The sequence below is a fragment of the Hippocampus bargibanti genome, linkage group LG18 (assembly GCF_051943395.1).
Source record: "Hippocampus bargibanti isolate YZ-2025 linkage group LG18, ASM5194339v1, whole genome shotgun sequence".
Taxonomy (NCBI): Eukaryota; Metazoa; Chordata; class Actinopteri; order Syngnathiformes; family Syngnathidae; genus Hippocampus; species Hippocampus bargibanti.
This window is the reverse complement of record NC_142751.1, coordinates 3,385,559-3,401,039: the sequence shown is the minus strand read 5'-3', so window position 1 is coordinate 3,401,039 and position 15,481 is coordinate 3,385,559. Positions and strand designations below refer to the sequence as shown.

Below are 15,481 nucleotides of genomic sequence, written 5' to 3'. Positions count from 1 at the left end.
ACCTCGTAATACCTGCTAGCATCACTCGGCTCGAATCATTAAAGCTCCAAGCGGTTAAAAGTCACTTTTTTAAAGAGTTGTAGTGAAACGCACTCGAGCGAGGGTATTATTACTATTTGTTTATGGATGTTTTATTCTTGTAAAATCTCCGTGGCAACTGGCGACTGTACATCGTTCGTTGCTAGCTTGATGGCTAGCAGGTTCCATCAAGAGGAGACGTATGATAGTGACGTCATCTCGTAAAACTTTACCTTTCACGCCATTGGCTGAGTGTAAAACTCGTCATACGTGTGGCCAGCGTTTTCTCCACAATATTTACGATAACAATGTTTTTGGAACCAACGGTTAAAAGTAACTTTTTAAAGAGTTGTGGTGAAACGCACTCGAGCGATGGTATCATTAGTATGTTTTTGGATGTTTTGTTTTTGTTAAATCTCCGTGTTAACAACTGGACATCCTTCGTTGCTGGCTTGATGGCTAGCAGGTTCCAGCAAATGGAGAGACGTACGACAGTGACGTCATGGCGTAAAACTTTCCCTTTCACGCCATTGGCTCAATGTGAAACTCGACAACGTGTGGCCAGCGTTTTCTTCACAATATTTACGATAACAATGTTTTTGGAAATGTAAATTTCTCCATTGCGAGACTAATAAAGGTAAATCCAATCCAATTATTATTGCGTCAGTGTTCTTCTGAGGTAAGGGGAGGCTTGAATCCAGAGTCTGGATTCGCTGTCACTTTTAGGTCCAAGGTAGTAAACGTGTTTTCGGAGACGTCTCTGTGGTCCAAATGCGGTCACAGCAAGCCGGCCGTCCGCCTCACGAGTGCGTTCTGCTCCTGCGTATTCATGGCCTGGTAGGTGTCGAGCTCCAATGAGAAAGTGGCCTTCCCTGAGGTCAGCGTTCGCAGGACGGTGGAATAGCCCTTTGCATCCAAAAATAACAGGATAAGTAATGATGTAAAAAAAACAATAAAAAGGAGCTTTGAGGACGCAGAAAAAGGGTTTTTGGGACCCACCCGCGTTTCGGCCAAAGGGACGCTGGCCAGCAGCACTTTGTCCCGGTGGCGACTCTGGATGTCCCGAACCGTTCCTCGCCTCTGAGCCAGGTCGCCTAAGACGGTCCCCAGGTCTTCCTCCTCCACCGTCACCTCCATGGACACAATGGGCTCCAGGACCTGCCCCCCGGCCAGCCTAAGAGCCTGCACGGGATAGCCACGCAATATGTTGGTCGTCCAGAAAACCGGCGCGACCGCCCCACACCCCTCATCAAACCTTCAGCATGCAGCGGGACACACAGGCAGAAATCATGGCTGGAGATGTTCCCGCTTCGGCGTGGACACGTTGGATCAGGGTGGACACGCGCTGCAGAGGAGAACCCAGCAGCGGGCCTGGATGGGCCCAGTCCACCACGCCCAACGTTATCGGTACGGACATGGCGATTCACTCATCCCAAAAGTTGGTTGGCGAAAGGCTCACCCTGGAGGCAAGATCGACGCACCCCGTTCTCCACCGCCTCCCTCACGTCTTCAGACAAGGTCTCGGCGGATTCTTCGGCGAACGCCATTTCGCACGACCCGGCGTGGCCATCCCCGCCGGGTCGGACGGTCAGCTCCACCGTCACGGTGTGTCGCTTGTCACCCACCGTGCGCTCCAGCGTGTCTTGTCGCAGAGTCCAAAAGAGAGGCGGTGGAAGCCGCCTGCCCCCAATCGGTTCACCGCGAGACTCAAAGCAGACGTACCTGTGGCGGAGGCCCGGCGCATGACCGTCTCCCGGTACGCCACCTGCAGAGGGCCCAGATAAGTCTGGATGCCGTACTCCCTTCGGATTCGGTCGTGGACGATCTCGATGTGAAGCTCTCCCATCCCGCACAGAATGATCTGAAGACGGCACCGGGATGGCTTGAGTGCCCCCCCCGATATTGATCCTGCGCAAGCCGAGCCGTTCGTACCTGTCCGGAATCCGGGTCGGTCTGAACTTTGAGGCTGGGGTCTTCTCTCTGAAGGTTGTTCAGCGCATTCTCAAGCTCTGCGTGAGATCAAAAAACATGAAGCAGGCTGTGCCGGCGAATCCACGGTTGCCGCGTGGCGTTCCGACTCACCGGCTTGTTTGGCCAGGGTGGGCGGCTCGATGGTGCAGAAGAAGACAGGGTCCGGGACTTCCACCCCGGACAGGACGACCCCGGTTCGCGCTCGCCGGGCAGCGGCGGCCGCCGACGCTTTGGATGCGACGATGGTGTCGCCGGTCGCCGTCTTGGGGTATGCGAGAAGGCGGCGCGTCAGAGGAAGGTCCTGAGCGGGAGGGAGGGGGGCGCCGCCCAAGTTCACCTGCTTGAGCCCGACAGCCAGCGCGATGTTGCCCGCCGTCATGGAGGAGATTTCCACGTGTTGATCGGCGAATGGCACCAGCAGTCGGCTCATCCGCTCGCTGAGGCCAAACGGGGAAAAAGTCCGAGTCTCGGACCGCTTTGCGTACCCATTTCCCATTCTGAAGCCGATGACGCCTACGTGCTGTTCCTGTTGACGTTGTGCAGCGCCGCCTGCGCCTTCAGCGTTCCCGAATAGATCCGAAGGAAGACCAGGGGGCCGCGCTGTTTGTCGTGCAGCACCTTGAAGGCCAGGGCGCACAGGTCGTCCTCGTACCAGCGCCTGTTTGGGCCCCGCAGAGGCGCCCGTCGGGCTCAAGTCCGCATTTGCCGGGTTTCAATCAAGTCAAGCGCAAGTGAGGAAGTCCGGTTCGCTCACGCCAGGTCGCGGGGCCTTTCTTCGGGGGACGGCAGGTAGGCGGCGACGGCATCCAGGAGCGGCTGGACGCCTCTGTTGCGCAAAGAGCTTCCGCAAAGCACCGGCACACCTTTGCGGGTCAGAGTGACCCGCCGCACTGCCTCTTGCAGCTGAAAAACAATGGGCGAAAATGTGAGACCACACACACAAAAAAAAGAAAATGCAATCTGGCGTTTAGCTTGGAAACGGAAATTTCCGGCAGACAGGACGCTTCGCGTGGCGGCCGGCGACTTACGTGAACGGAAGGAACGGCATCGAAGTTGTCGCTGAAGTCGCTCAGCAGCAGTTCGGCAAAGCCGTCGTCCAGATCCGCCACCTGCCGGCGAGAGCGCCATGTCCGCGTGACATTTCGGGATTTCGTCCGCCAGAGAATGAGCGAGATCCCCACCCCTGCACCTGCTCGATCAGCGCGGTTCTGGCCCGCCGGACTTCCCACAGAAGCTCCTCCTCATCCTCTTTCTCCGGGCACTCGCCGAGGGGCCCGCTGTCGTAAACGCGCCCGTCGTCGGTCGCCTTCCACGTCAGCTTTTGATTGGTCAACAGGTCCACCACGCCAGAAAAATGGCGGCCTGCGCCCACTGGAAGCTACCCAGCAGGACAGACGGATGGACGCCATGCAAAAAAAGTCCAGTGCCCCCAGCCCCAAAAAGACGTACCTGCAGCAGGACGGGATTGGCTTTCAACTTCTGCCTGATGCTTTCCAAACACAAAGCGAGACTAAAAGAAAAACATTTTGGTTTTGTTTGTTTCTTGAGGTCAAGATTTGACCGGAGACTCCCGAGCTTGATTGGCTAACTTGGCTGTGGGCTTGTCCATCTTGTTGAGGAAGCCAACGCACGGGACGCCGTGCTTCTCCGCCTGCCTCCACACCGTCACCGTCTGAGCCTGAACCATCCACATTGATTGGTACAAAGAAAGCAATACAAATACAGGTAACATCCGAGTTACGACCACGACCGCCAGACCCCCCCCCTTTTTTTTTATTCTACGCCTGGCACCGCAACACGCAAGTACTACATGTTACCTGTATAAATAATAACAATAATGATAATAATAATAAATAAAACACACGCACATCCACACATAGGTTATCAGAAGGAATTTGAACACCTCAACCCCGGCAGCTGCATCAAAGACGGCCACGGCCCCGTCCAGCACCCGGAGAGCCCGCTCCACCTCCAGCGTGAAGTCCACGTGACCTTTCACACGCAGAAAGTCAGGCTGGAATCAGTCATCCTCAAAAGGAGAGACATTGTAAAAAAAATACAAATTTATTCGAGAATTGAGCAGTGTGACGTGGAGCACCATTCCTGAATTTGTTCGGGTTTTGGTTTTTGCATGTCCTAAAAGTCAATGCAGTGATACCTCAGCTTACGAGCTTAATTGGTTCCCAGAAAGTGTGTGGAAGGTGAAAAGTCCGTCTTCCAAACATTTATTTGCCATAAGAAACCATTAAAATGAGAATAATCCATTTTCAGGTCCCAATAAAACATAATTGTATACAAAAAAAGCCTTAAAACTAAACAAAATATACCTTATGTTATGGATAATAAATGTGCTATTGTATTGTAATGAAAGAAATAAACTTTACTGTATAATAAAGTCGTTTTAAAGTCGTGTCCACTACGATCTGTCAGTGGATCCTCAGCTTCCTGACGGGACGGACACCACAGCTCAGACTGGGAAAAATATCATCCGCAATGCGCACCACGAGCACTGGAGCCCCACAGGGATGCGTCCTCTCTCCATTGCTCTTCTCCCTCTACCCAAACGACTGCACCTCAACGCACCCAGCTGTCAAATCCATAAAGTTCGTAGATGACACCACGGTCATTGGTGTCATCAAAGACGACGAGTCTGCGTACCGACAACAAGTGGAACAGCTGGAGCTTGTGGACTTCGCGAAACATCCATCACCACAGATGCCTCTCACACTATCCAACTTCCGTGTGAAGCGTCGAGACCTTCAAGTTCCTGGGAATCGCAGTCTCCCAGGACAAGTGGGAGGTCAACACCAACTCCATCCTGAGAAAGGCCCAAAAGAGGATGTACTTCCTGAGGCTGCTCAAGAAGCATGGCCTGCCACAGGAGGTGCTACGACATTTCTACACGGCTGTCATCGAATCCATCCTGTGTTCTTCCATTACCGTTTAGTTCTGGGCCGCCACAAAAATGGACAAAATCTGACTTCAAGGGAGAGTTAGGATGGCGGAAAAAAATAATTGGCACCGCCCTACCCACTCTCGAGGACTTGCACACTGCAAGAATCCAAACAAGGGCGCCGAAAATCCTACTGGAACCTCCACACCCTGCCCACCACCTTTTCTAGCGACTCCGCTCAGGCAGGCGCTACCGATCCTTGCGCACCAAATCCAGAAGACATTTAAATAGCTTCTTCCCCCAAGCTATTTACTCTCTAATGTTTAGAGAGACTGTTTAGAGTCTAAACCAGGGGTGGGCAAACTTTTTGACTCGCGGACCGCATTGGGTTCTAAAATTTGACAGAGGGGCCGGGCCAGGAGCATTTGGAGGGAGTGTTTGGGCCGGAAATACTAAACCTAAAGCATTAAAGGACAACCGACGCCTCCGGACAAATTATGTCCATAATTTATAAAATCACTTCAAATGACTTTGACTGAACGTATTTTACAAAGATTTCACAGCATATAGCTATAGTTTACGTTCTAAGACTTGCGCTGAATATTCACGAAGTCTTGATTTCGAGTTGATGACGATCCCCATGTGACATCACGTTTGGACCGCCCCTGACCGAGAAAGTGACACACAATGCATTTCGGGTACTTTGTTTGGTCTGAAAACTTCGTGTTGATCCGTGTTGATGGCGAAATTAGAAGGAAAACACATAAATAACGCCATGGTGAATCGTTGTGTGTTGCACCAAGACAGCTATTTGATATTCGCTGACGCAAATTCTCAGCTGACAAATCAGCCCATTTCCAACGGAGCTTGGGCGTAATCTTCTGCATTTTCTGGGTGCTACATTGCTGTCATTGACGGCTCAAATTGATATGGGAGGACTCCTTGAATCAATTGCAAACATTTATGCTTTCCTCTTCAGAACGATTTGAATCATATTCATAACTGGATGAGTAACAAGAAAACATCTTCTCCGAATCTGAAGCCATTGTTTTGATTCTCGAGCAAGGCAAGACGTCTTGGTGTGACGTCACGAAAAAGAGGGTGGGACCTTCTGAAACTGGCCATTTCCGGATTCATTTTGAAGTCATTTTTATTGGTGTTTTTCATTTAACTAAAAATATCAGCCTGCCTGTTTTGGGTATTTTAGATGCTATAAAACGTTTTTCTGATGTCAGTGGGAAACACAAAAAAAATGGTGACGGTTGTCCTTTAAATGTAGTGTGTACAAACCTCATAGCACAGTAAGAACACTACAACCCAATTTATTAACTGTCTTTCAAATGTGAAAAATATCCCTGATCAGTTAATAAATTTGTCTCAAGGAATATGGCGTTTACATACTATTTCGCAGATACTTGGAGGAGGAAATGGAAATAGATTAAAATAACATATGCACTGTGATTCATCAAGATTGCGTCTGTTTTTAATAAGTTTTCATTGAAGGGGCAAAGTTAAAGAAATCAACATTTATTGAAAAATGGAATCACTTTCATCATTCAAAACATATTATTCCACAACGAAATATTCAAGCTCAATTATACCTACTTGTGTTAAATTCCGCCAAATCATAGATGGTTTGTCCTGACCGCGCGCTCAACAAACTCCTCACTGACGCCCTAGCCTTCACGCGCAAACAATACACGTGTACCGTCGCCGAGCACACAGACATAGGCTACCTGCAGTGAAATTTGCATACTCGGCACGGCAGCCAATCAGAAGCCTGCTTCTTTCTTCCGGACTTTCGCAAGCGTTATAAAGTCGTGCAATTGAATATAATTTTCCAAAATAGATGCACAGAACCTCAGCCCAGAAGAAAGATTCAAAAGAAGCTAACAACATATGTGACGCTACAAAACGTAAATTTACATTGAACCGTGACTGTAAAGTGTACGTGAGACTTATGAAAGGGGCTTAGTGGCTCGTAGGAAGCAATGCAAACGTTGCATTGTGCACCACAATGACAATCGACTACTGCAGCAAAATCTAGCCATGCACATTTACCGCAAATTAAGCAAGGTAGTATTTGTAGTAGATACATTCTTGACTTAAAAAAAAAATTTATACTTTGTGACAATGTTTTTTCATGTGATTAGTTTTCTCATTGTGCTTCAAGTTGTGAAAAATGGGGCAGGCAACTTTTCAGTTATCTGCCCTGTTGACTGCTAATTTTTTGTCATGAGTTTCACACTGTTTTTACTATAATTTGGGCAGGTTCGGCGGGCCGGATTAAAAAGCCTAACGGGCCGTATGTGGCCCGCAGGCCGTAGTTTGCCCATGCCTGGTCTAAACAGTAACCCAAATCAAACTGTGTAGTGCGTCCATTTTTCTCAATTTTCAATGATACAAGTGCAGTGTGTTCTACCGGAGACAAATTCCTTGTGTGTAAACATACTTGGCAATAAAGATGATTCTGATTCTGATTAAAGATGGTAGCAATGGTCGACTTAGTGTACTGGTACTGGGACGCTAATTCACACAAACGCACACCTTGTTCGTGTTTTTCGATGATCTCCTTCTTCTGCTTGGCCGTCATTTTCTTTTGTGTCCTCTTCGGCTTAACACTAGCCAGTGGTGGGGTCTTTTTCGGTCCCATAATAGCAAAAGTACTCCACTCAATAACAAACCACGTCTGCACTCAAAAAAGGGGGTGACAAAAAGTTGTCCACCAGCCATCAACCACCGCTGTTCGACCATGTTGTTTGGTGTTCATCGGCCGAAAACTAGTTTGCCAGCCACCGTGGTGTCGTGTGGTTTGGTTCGTCCGCCAAGACTATATGCTCGCGAATTTAATGTTTGTATGGTGAAAAGTTTGTTCGCTAAAGCGTTCGTAAGCTAAGGTAACACTGTATTCTGTGGGTCCTGACATTTGAGTGAGAAAGACAAAAACCCTGGCACTGGACTGGACACCTTTTTGCACATTGTCTACCAGTGAATGAATTAATAATATTCCTCATGTTTTATTGTATTAAGATTGTTTGCTGTACATTACGTATATTTACAAAAAAAGGTGAAAGAGATACATGCCTAAATATTGGGAAAATAAATAAATAAATAAATATCCAGGGAAAATAAATAAAATAAATAGTGTATAGAAAGGCCTTGTTTGGAACTCTTTCTACAAACTTGGCCTTCAGCCCAAAAGAGGGAAACAACCCAGGCTACATTCCCATCGCCGTGAATAGCATTTCTCTGTTGTTTCTAGCATCTATTACAGTAAGTGCCAAAGCGGATGCATACCTGGAGTGTCAATCAAATTGATTCGATGACCTTTCCAGTCAAAGGTCACCGCTGCCGACTGGACGGTGATGCCGCGCTCCCGCTCTTGAGCCATGAAGTCCGTCACCGTGTCTCCGTCGTCCACATCTGGGAGGACGTTCCCCGTTAAAAACAGCCACGTTGTGGGGGTGTTTTTTTTCTTTTTCTCCATTTTGGTGAAAACTCGCCTCCCAGCGCTCTGGTGTAGCCCGAGTAGTAAAGCATCCTCTCCGTGGTGGTCGTCTTGCCTGCGTCGATGTGTGCCACGATGCCGATGTTGCGGATCCTGAGACGGATTGGGGAGGTGGTCAAAGAAACACAATGGCACGGCGGGAACAAAGTCGAAAAACATGAATATCCCCATGAAAAAAAGAAACTGGGATACAACTTACTTGGACGCATCCGGGCTGATCACGGAGCGCAGCGATTTGACATCTTCTGCAACAGGGTTTGATGGGGTCCATATAAAAACACGCCAGGATTTCCGCTTGTTTTTGCAGTGACGAAAATGTCACGCGCCTGTCAAACAAACGACTTACCACCGGGAAGAAAGCTGCAAGGCCTCTTTCGAAACCTGCCCGCTCTCCATCTGCAGCACCGCAGTAGCAAGAAAGCGTTTCCCTGCAAAGGTCGATGAACGTTCCCGTCTCACGAACAGGCGCAGTTCAAATTGACAGCACGTTTCCAACTTACCCAAATCATCCCGTCCAATAACGCCCGCATTGTAATGTCCCTTTAACCCTCCGAGGCAATCCTCACAAAGAAAAATATTAAGCTCTATGTCCGTATGTCTTTTCAAATGAAACATTGACACGTATTGCTAGATTTTTAACGATATACACTGGACGAAAAGAGCAAACAATGACACCGGAAGCGCCGCTGGGGAATGTCGAAAGTTACGTTGATGTTGGGGACTCCGAAATACGTCCCCCTGGAAACTTTGAGGGGAAACCTTATTTTATTTTTTTCGTTCACTTCGCAATGTGTTGTACATCCTACCTGTTTTTAAATAGTTATTTCAATCAAATGTTTTAGTTTTCTGGAATGTGGAACGCATATTTATTTAATTAGTCAATTTAATGTACAGTATATGTTACCCGGAATAAATACGTTTGACAGTTGACCATGACCGGAGTAACATCGTGACGTACTTCCTCTAGCAACACGGCTTGGACCGAGTCTTGGGATCCTAACTCGGTCCTTTTTGTTTTTTGTTTTTAACCCTCAACGACAAACAATTCTGAACAAAGTAATATTCGCAACGCAACATGGTGAGCAGATAAACGTGTCGCGTGCCGTATTTTCATATTAACCACGAGAACCAGCAGCCGATGCTTGGACTAGCTAGACTTCACGTGCGAAATCGAGTTGTGTACATTCGTGAAATCGGCGAGTTTTCCGCTCCTCTGTGATGGAGAGGCCGAATCACCTTAAACAAACAAGATTTTCAAAAAGTACCACTTTATTTAGAAAGCAACACGTAAGATCATCTTCCAAATGTAAGACTTTGCTTTTTTGGAATGTAATCCGAAATGTCATTCTCATAAAAAAAAATTATATACTTTTTTGAATGAGAAACTTCTGCATTTATAATTCAAGAAAGTGATTTATTATGCATATATATTTTTTGAATTAGAATCTCGCGCTTTTAAAATTGAACATTGTTACAAGTTTATCACCTCGGGAGTATTGTTTCTTGAAATACGAAAAAGCTTTAATTTCCTTTCATTTTGCAGCCCCAGAACGAACACATCGAGCTGCACCGCAAGCGCCATGGCTACCGCCTGGACCACCACGAACGCAAGCGCAAGAGGGAGAGCCGCGAGGCCCACAGCCGCTCGCGCAAGGCCCGCAAGACCATCGGCCTCAAAGCCAAACTCTACCACAAGCAGCGGCACGCCGAGAAGATCCAGATGAAGAAGACGTGAGTACCTCGACATCTTTTATTCCCACAAGTGGCGCCACTAGGTCAAAGGCAAAAGACTTGATCACGAATGCGGTGGTCGTAACACGTGTCTGATCGGTGCGTAGCATCAAAATGCACGAGCAGAGGAAGACCAAGAAGAAGGACGACGAGAAGACCCCTAAAGGCGCTGTTCCCGCCTACCTTCTGGACCGCGAGGGGCAAACCCGTGCCAAAGTGCTCTCCAACATGATCAAGCAAAAGCGCAAAGAGAAGGCGGTGAGTGGCGGCCGCGTCACCCCTCCCCCTCCCGTTTGCGGTTTGGATACCCCCCCGATCTCGTCTTTCAGGGCAAGTGGGAGGTGCCGCTACCCAAGGTGCGAGCCCAGGGCGAGACGGAGGTTCTGAAAGTCGTCCGGACGGGCAAGCGGCAGAAGAAGGCCTGGAAGAGAATGGTCACCAAAGTTTGCTTCGTGGGCGACGGCTTCACGCGCAAGCCCCCCAAATACGAGCGCTTCATCAGACCAATGGTGAGTCGCTCGCACCCACTTGAACGCAGGAAGGCTCTTGCGTCTTTCCCCCAAACGCATGCCGCCCCACACTTAATTTTCCACGTGGTGAGCCCGGTCCGTGTGGCGTTGCTTATGCAGTAGTGATGGGAATTCTGGCTCCTTTCAGAGAGCTGGTTCTTTTGGCTCCCAAATGGCTCCTCAGTTTTTTTGTTGCTTAAATTAACTATCAAAAATCATGTAAAATTACATGAAAACCGAATAATTACTCGTGTAAAAAATACACCATATCAAATATTTTTATTTATATGGCTTTATATGTGCACAGAAAGCATCCACTAACTTACACTTCCTGTAGATGGACTCCAGCACATTCTTTGTCATATATGATTCTGGTATGATTCTTTGAGAAAGTGTTATCAGAATCCTTTAATAGCCCAACAATGGAGATATTTCCTGCTTGGAATTGCATAGATTGGGTTGAGAACATGAGTATATTTTATGAATCCTTTGTCATCTACAATTGGAAATGGCTGAACATCACTTGCAATCATTTTACCCACTTTTATTTTTTCTTTGTAGTGCTATCAAGCTCTGTCATCTCCCTTTCCTGTGCTACTCACAGTGTGCTTCTGTTTCTCTAACCCCCCTCCCTTCTTCTCACTGCTGCGCGTGTCTAATTCTCCCCTCCGTCCTCTACCATGGATCTCGACCAATCACGTGCAGCTTTAACCGAAGACTGGGGGCGGGGAATAGAGGGGAAAAAAGTCAGCTCCCATTACAGGCTCCTTGTTAGGAGCCAGCTCTATTAGTTCACTTCAGAGATCCGGCTCGTTCGTGAATGACACATCACTATTGTGCAGGGCCTGCGCTTCAAGAAAGCCCACGTGACGCATCCCGAGCTCAAGGCCACCTTTTGCCTTCCCATCCTGGGCGTGAAAAAGAACCCGTCGTCGCCGCTCTACACCTCGCTGGGCGTCATTACCAAGGGCACCGTGGTGGAGGTCAACGTCAGCGAGCTGGGACTGGTCACGCAGGGAGGAAAAGTCATCTGGGGTAAAAGGCCTGAAACGCACACATGCTCATTTCAAGCGGCCATTTTAGGCTTTCCCTCACATTTGACAGGCACAGTTGCCATCACCTTGAACTGGAATGGTCATATCGTGATGATTTTTTTTTTGCCCCCCATGCAGGTAAATACGCCCAGGTGACCAACAACCCCGAGAACGACGGCTGCATTAACGCTGTGCTGCTGGTTTGATACTCTTTACGCCTCCTCATCAAGACTTGCACGCAAAGACTTTCTACACCAAATGCAACACGGCGAGAAGACCGCCGTGTCATATTTTCACAATAAAGTTGACGGATTTGAAAGAAGAAGCGCTTTTATTTGGAGTGACGGTCATGTCATTTCAAAATAAAAAGCGCTTTGCCTTGGCGTGCCCTGCATTTGCGTGTCCCTCCGCGAAGCTCGGTGTACGCACGCGACATCAACACGTCGCCGTGGTGATGCCTCAACGATCTCATTTTCTGTTTCCATTCGCCAGAAAGGTTTTTAGTACAAATTAGATGATGACAGCTAACTTTTTGGAACGGCAGCAGGGACATTTACACACTTTCGGGGGGGGGGGGGGGTTTAAAAAACATTTATGATTCCCTTTCAATCAAAATGAAGTCACTTTTTTCTTAGTTCAGTGTGGGCGACACCACTTGAGTTTTTTTCCAGTGATCAGATCGCACGCGGCAGTGATCAGGCGGCGGCGGCGGTCCGGCCGCTCGCTATACGTAGTATTCCCACTTGCTGTCGATGGTCTTGCAACCCTTGACGGAGAAGACGCGCTCAGCTTTGGGAAAGTAGAGCAGATCTGTGGCCACCTTGTCGGCCACGCCGGCGTCGGGCTCCAGGCCCTGAGCAGACATTGCGCCCAGGGCGCACTGGACCACGTGCTTGTACTCCAGCGGCAGGAAAGGCACAAAGAAATCCACCAGGTTCTTGTCAATCAGGCTGGTGTGCCACAGGCCACCTGTCCATCGGCACAGGAGACAAAGAAGGATTATTCTCAAACGTGGAAGGCTCGGATGAAACGACTGGAGTGTTCAAGGTGGATGCGGGAGAACCGGACAAGCATGGACAGCTAACTCACTTTTCTTGTTGTTGAAGACAGACAGCGCCAGTGACGTCTCCACGTCCTTCAGCTCGATCTCCTCGCGACTTCTGCCCGCCGTCCAGAAATCCAAGGTGGTCTGCACGATGCTCTCGCCGCCTGCGTTGCTGTGAAGCAAAACTCACGTGTTACTCCCAGCCCCGCAAAAAAAAGTTCAGAAATCTTACTAATAATCGTCCACATTTTGGGAGAAAACAATACCAAGTGCTAATTCATGTTAATTATGGGGAAAGTCTGTTTTATGTTCCTGTTGTGTTTATTTTTGCCTTGTGTTTACTTGTGTGAAGCGCAATATAAATTAGGATGTATAGGTAACATCCGAGTTACGACCACCCGTACTTACGACTGCCAGGGCCTTTTTTACTACGCCTGGCACCGCAACGCGTAAGCGACTGGCAACACATACAATTTTGCCCAGCCAGCATGTCTCACACACAGCAATCTGCTGCGTGACTAGACTCAACACAGTGCAGATACCGTCTCTGCAAAATCTCCTGTAGTACTGTACACTGCTTTTTTCCTTCACCGTCCACCTGAGTCTGAGCGTGTGTGTCGGGTGACCTCTTCTGGCCGTTAGCAGGGTAAGTATAAAATTTATAAATGAACTACAGTAAACAGTTTTGTTTACATTACAGGTACAGTTATACAGTAATAAAAATCATCAATACAAAATATAAAATGATAAGAATGACACTAAAAGTGATCAAATTTATAAATGAACTGTAAACAGTTTGGTACACAATATAAAACGTTGCTTAAAAACAACAGATTGACATTGTATTCTACCCTGTCGAGTAAACGTCACATCGGCCATTTGGAATGGATTAACCGTTTTGTCAGAGCTGCCTTGGTCGCTCACACACACACACACAACGCACACACATACACACACTGTGGCAAACGGCTGCCATGGCTTTTTAGTGGGGCCCTCGTCATGCTTTCTGCCACATTTGCGTGCCTGACCTGAGAAAGATGAAGATGGCTTTGCGGTAGGAGACGCCGTCCAGCTTGTCGTAGTAGTCCAAGTAGGGCTTGATGCTGTCAATCAGGCCAGGTTGCATCTTGTCCATCTCGTCAAAGATGAACATGGACTGAGCGCAGATGCTCACGTTGCCCTTGATCCACTGCTGCAGTTGAGTCTGCGACATTAACCACACAAAATGTCCCAAATGACATATGCAAATTCATCGTCTCGCATCTTATGGCAGTTGTAGCCCTTACTTTACCTAGATTTTTTTGTAAAAAATGAACATCTATTTGTTGAAATTTGGGATATTGCCCCTTTCTTTACGTGAATTACAATTTGCAACTCTGGAAAATCAACATACACGCAGCCGTAATAATACCTTGTAGGTGTCCAACTGAGTGGCATGCGGAAAGTGAAGCTCTGCGGTGAAGACGTGCACAAATTGGCTGTCCATGCCCTTCTGGTAGATGCTCTCGGCAATGAGCGCGCTGGCAAAGTTCTTGCCCGTGCCGGTCCAGCCGTGCAGAGAGAGGACCAGTGGCTTCTTGGGGTTGGCGTTGTTCATGAAGCCGCTTACCGCCTTGGCAATGATGTGTGACGCCAAGTGCTGCCCGAACAGCCTGGTTCTGAGGTCCTCCTCCAGACCTGCCCACACAATGCACATCTATCCACATGACCACTTAAGAATGAACACTCACCTCCCAAGAATGTCCTTTACCAGCCGTGTTGCACGCTGCCGATTGATTGCACAGAGTTAATAAATAGCACTACGCGTCTCACCTGTGGCGTTAAATGCGATCCAAATGGGATCGCATCTCTCGCAAAAATAGTTGTAAACGGTTCGGCTCAACGCTGCGCCGACACCGAATACAACAGTGGTCGTAATGGGGTCAAAAGCGCCGGCCAACACTAAAACAGCCGACAAGGCGTGCAGCCACAAACAAAATCGCGTGTTTTTCATCATCGAACGCCGAATTTTAACACATTGTGAGCTTGAAAAACGAACATATCGCCTAAAACGAAACTGGGGCAAAAACGAAAGAGGAGAAGCTAGCGCGCGAGCCAGCGTGACACTTCCGCGAACGTCATCGAATCGCGACAAATATTCCACCCTGTTGGAAGTGTTTGGAAAAACAATTCAGGTGTCAAGAAGAAAGACAGTCGTGAACAGATTGTCGGTGTCACCAGTTCTGTTGAAGGCTATCCACTCGGGACGGCAGCACTCGTGGAAAAAGTAGATGATGTTCTGGTAGCTGGCTAAAAAGCCCGTCAACGCAGCCGCCATGCCGACCGCGATGCTGGTGCTGATGGGCTCGATGGCCGCTGAGGGGGACGAACACGGCAACAACAGCAGCCACGGTGCCATCAAAGACAGCGCAATCCGGCGTCTCATCACGAACAACGTCTACTTTTTGCTAGTCCACAACGACCTTGGTTTCCTTTTTGAATCGGAGAATCCTTTCGGGGTCTAATCGCCCGCACCGGAAACCCCGCATTTATTAGCCGGAAAACAAGATGTGTGACGTCATACGACAGCCTTTTTCAGTGTTTCTCAAACTTGACTTGAGAGCGAGCGTGTCCTCGATTTAGGCTTAACTCATAAAAGTATATTCATGTAAGTATCTTTGTCAGTCACAGAAATATTAGCTATAGTTTCACATTTGAAAATGACACCGTTCTTGGATCAATCATGATGCCCGAGACCACAATTAGGGTGCTAAATTTTCAGTGTACACTAGT

General features: G+C 48.2%; 3 protein-coding genes across 5 annotated transcripts; 1 reads left to right on the top strand and 2 right to left on the bottom strand.

Annotated features, from left to right (window-relative positions):
• Window positions 1-106: 106 nt before the first annotated feature.
• Window positions 107-9,098, bottom strand: gfm2 (GTP dependent ribosome recycling factor mitochondrial 2). Of its 2 annotated transcripts, none has more exons than XM_089020823.1 (20): window positions 8,891-9,098; window positions 8,737-8,818; window positions 8,590-8,635; window positions 8,386-8,483; window positions 8,180-8,305; window positions 3,893-3,981; window positions 3,579-3,667; window positions 3,439-3,499; window positions 3,179-3,367; window positions 3,018-3,098; window positions 2,744-2,892; window positions 2,507-2,647; window positions 2,327-2,426; window positions 2,101-2,251; window positions 1,951-2,027; window positions 1,741-1,879; window positions 1,478-1,660; window positions 1,274-1,389; window positions 1,018-1,200; window positions 107-924 (listed from the first exon to the last, which is right to left on the bottom strand). In XM_089020823.1, the coding sequence occupies exons 1-20, from the start codon at window positions 8,918-8,920 to the stop codon at window positions 796-798; spliced, it is 2,259 nt and encodes a 752-aa protein (XP_088876949.1). In that variant the 5' UTR covers window positions 8,921-9,098; the 3' UTR covers window positions 107-795. The 2 variants fall into 2 exon arrangements, with proteins under 2 accessions (XP_088876949.1, XP_088876950.1); XM_089020824.1 differs by having other exon boundaries at window positions 8,590-8,632.
• A 229-nt stretch (window positions 9,099-9,327) lies between these two features.
• nsa2 (NSA2 ribosome biogenesis homolog (S. cerevisiae)) lies at window positions 9,328-12,047 on the top strand. The gene is made up of 6 exons (XM_089020830.1): window positions 9,328-9,468; window positions 9,934-10,121; window positions 10,229-10,379; window positions 10,451-10,630; window positions 11,473-11,665; window positions 11,803-12,047. Exons 1-6 carry the CDS (start codon window positions 9,466-9,468, stop codon window positions 11,868-11,870), a joined length of 783 nt encoding a protein of 260 aa, XP_088876956.1. The 5' UTR covers window positions 9,328-9,465; the 3' UTR covers window positions 11,871-12,047.
• Window positions 11,977-15,329, bottom strand: tor1 (torsin family 1). 2 transcript variants are annotated; one of them, XM_089020827.1, is made up of 5 exons: window positions 14,927-15,329; window positions 14,121-14,386; window positions 13,738-13,913; window positions 12,754-12,881; window positions 11,977-12,633 (listed from the first exon to the last, which is right to left on the bottom strand). In XM_089020827.1, exons 1-5 carry the CDS (start codon window positions 15,132-15,134, stop codon window positions 12,389-12,391), a joined length of 1,023 nt encoding a protein of 340 aa, XP_088876953.1. In that variant the 5' UTR covers window positions 15,135-15,329; the 3' UTR covers window positions 11,977-12,388. The 2 variants fall into 2 exon arrangements, with proteins under 2 accessions (XP_088876953.1, XP_088876954.1); XM_089020828.1 differs by lacking the exon at window positions 14,927-15,329 and adding an exon at window positions 14,522-14,913.
• Between the last annotated feature and the right edge of the window lie 152 nt (window positions 15,330-15,481).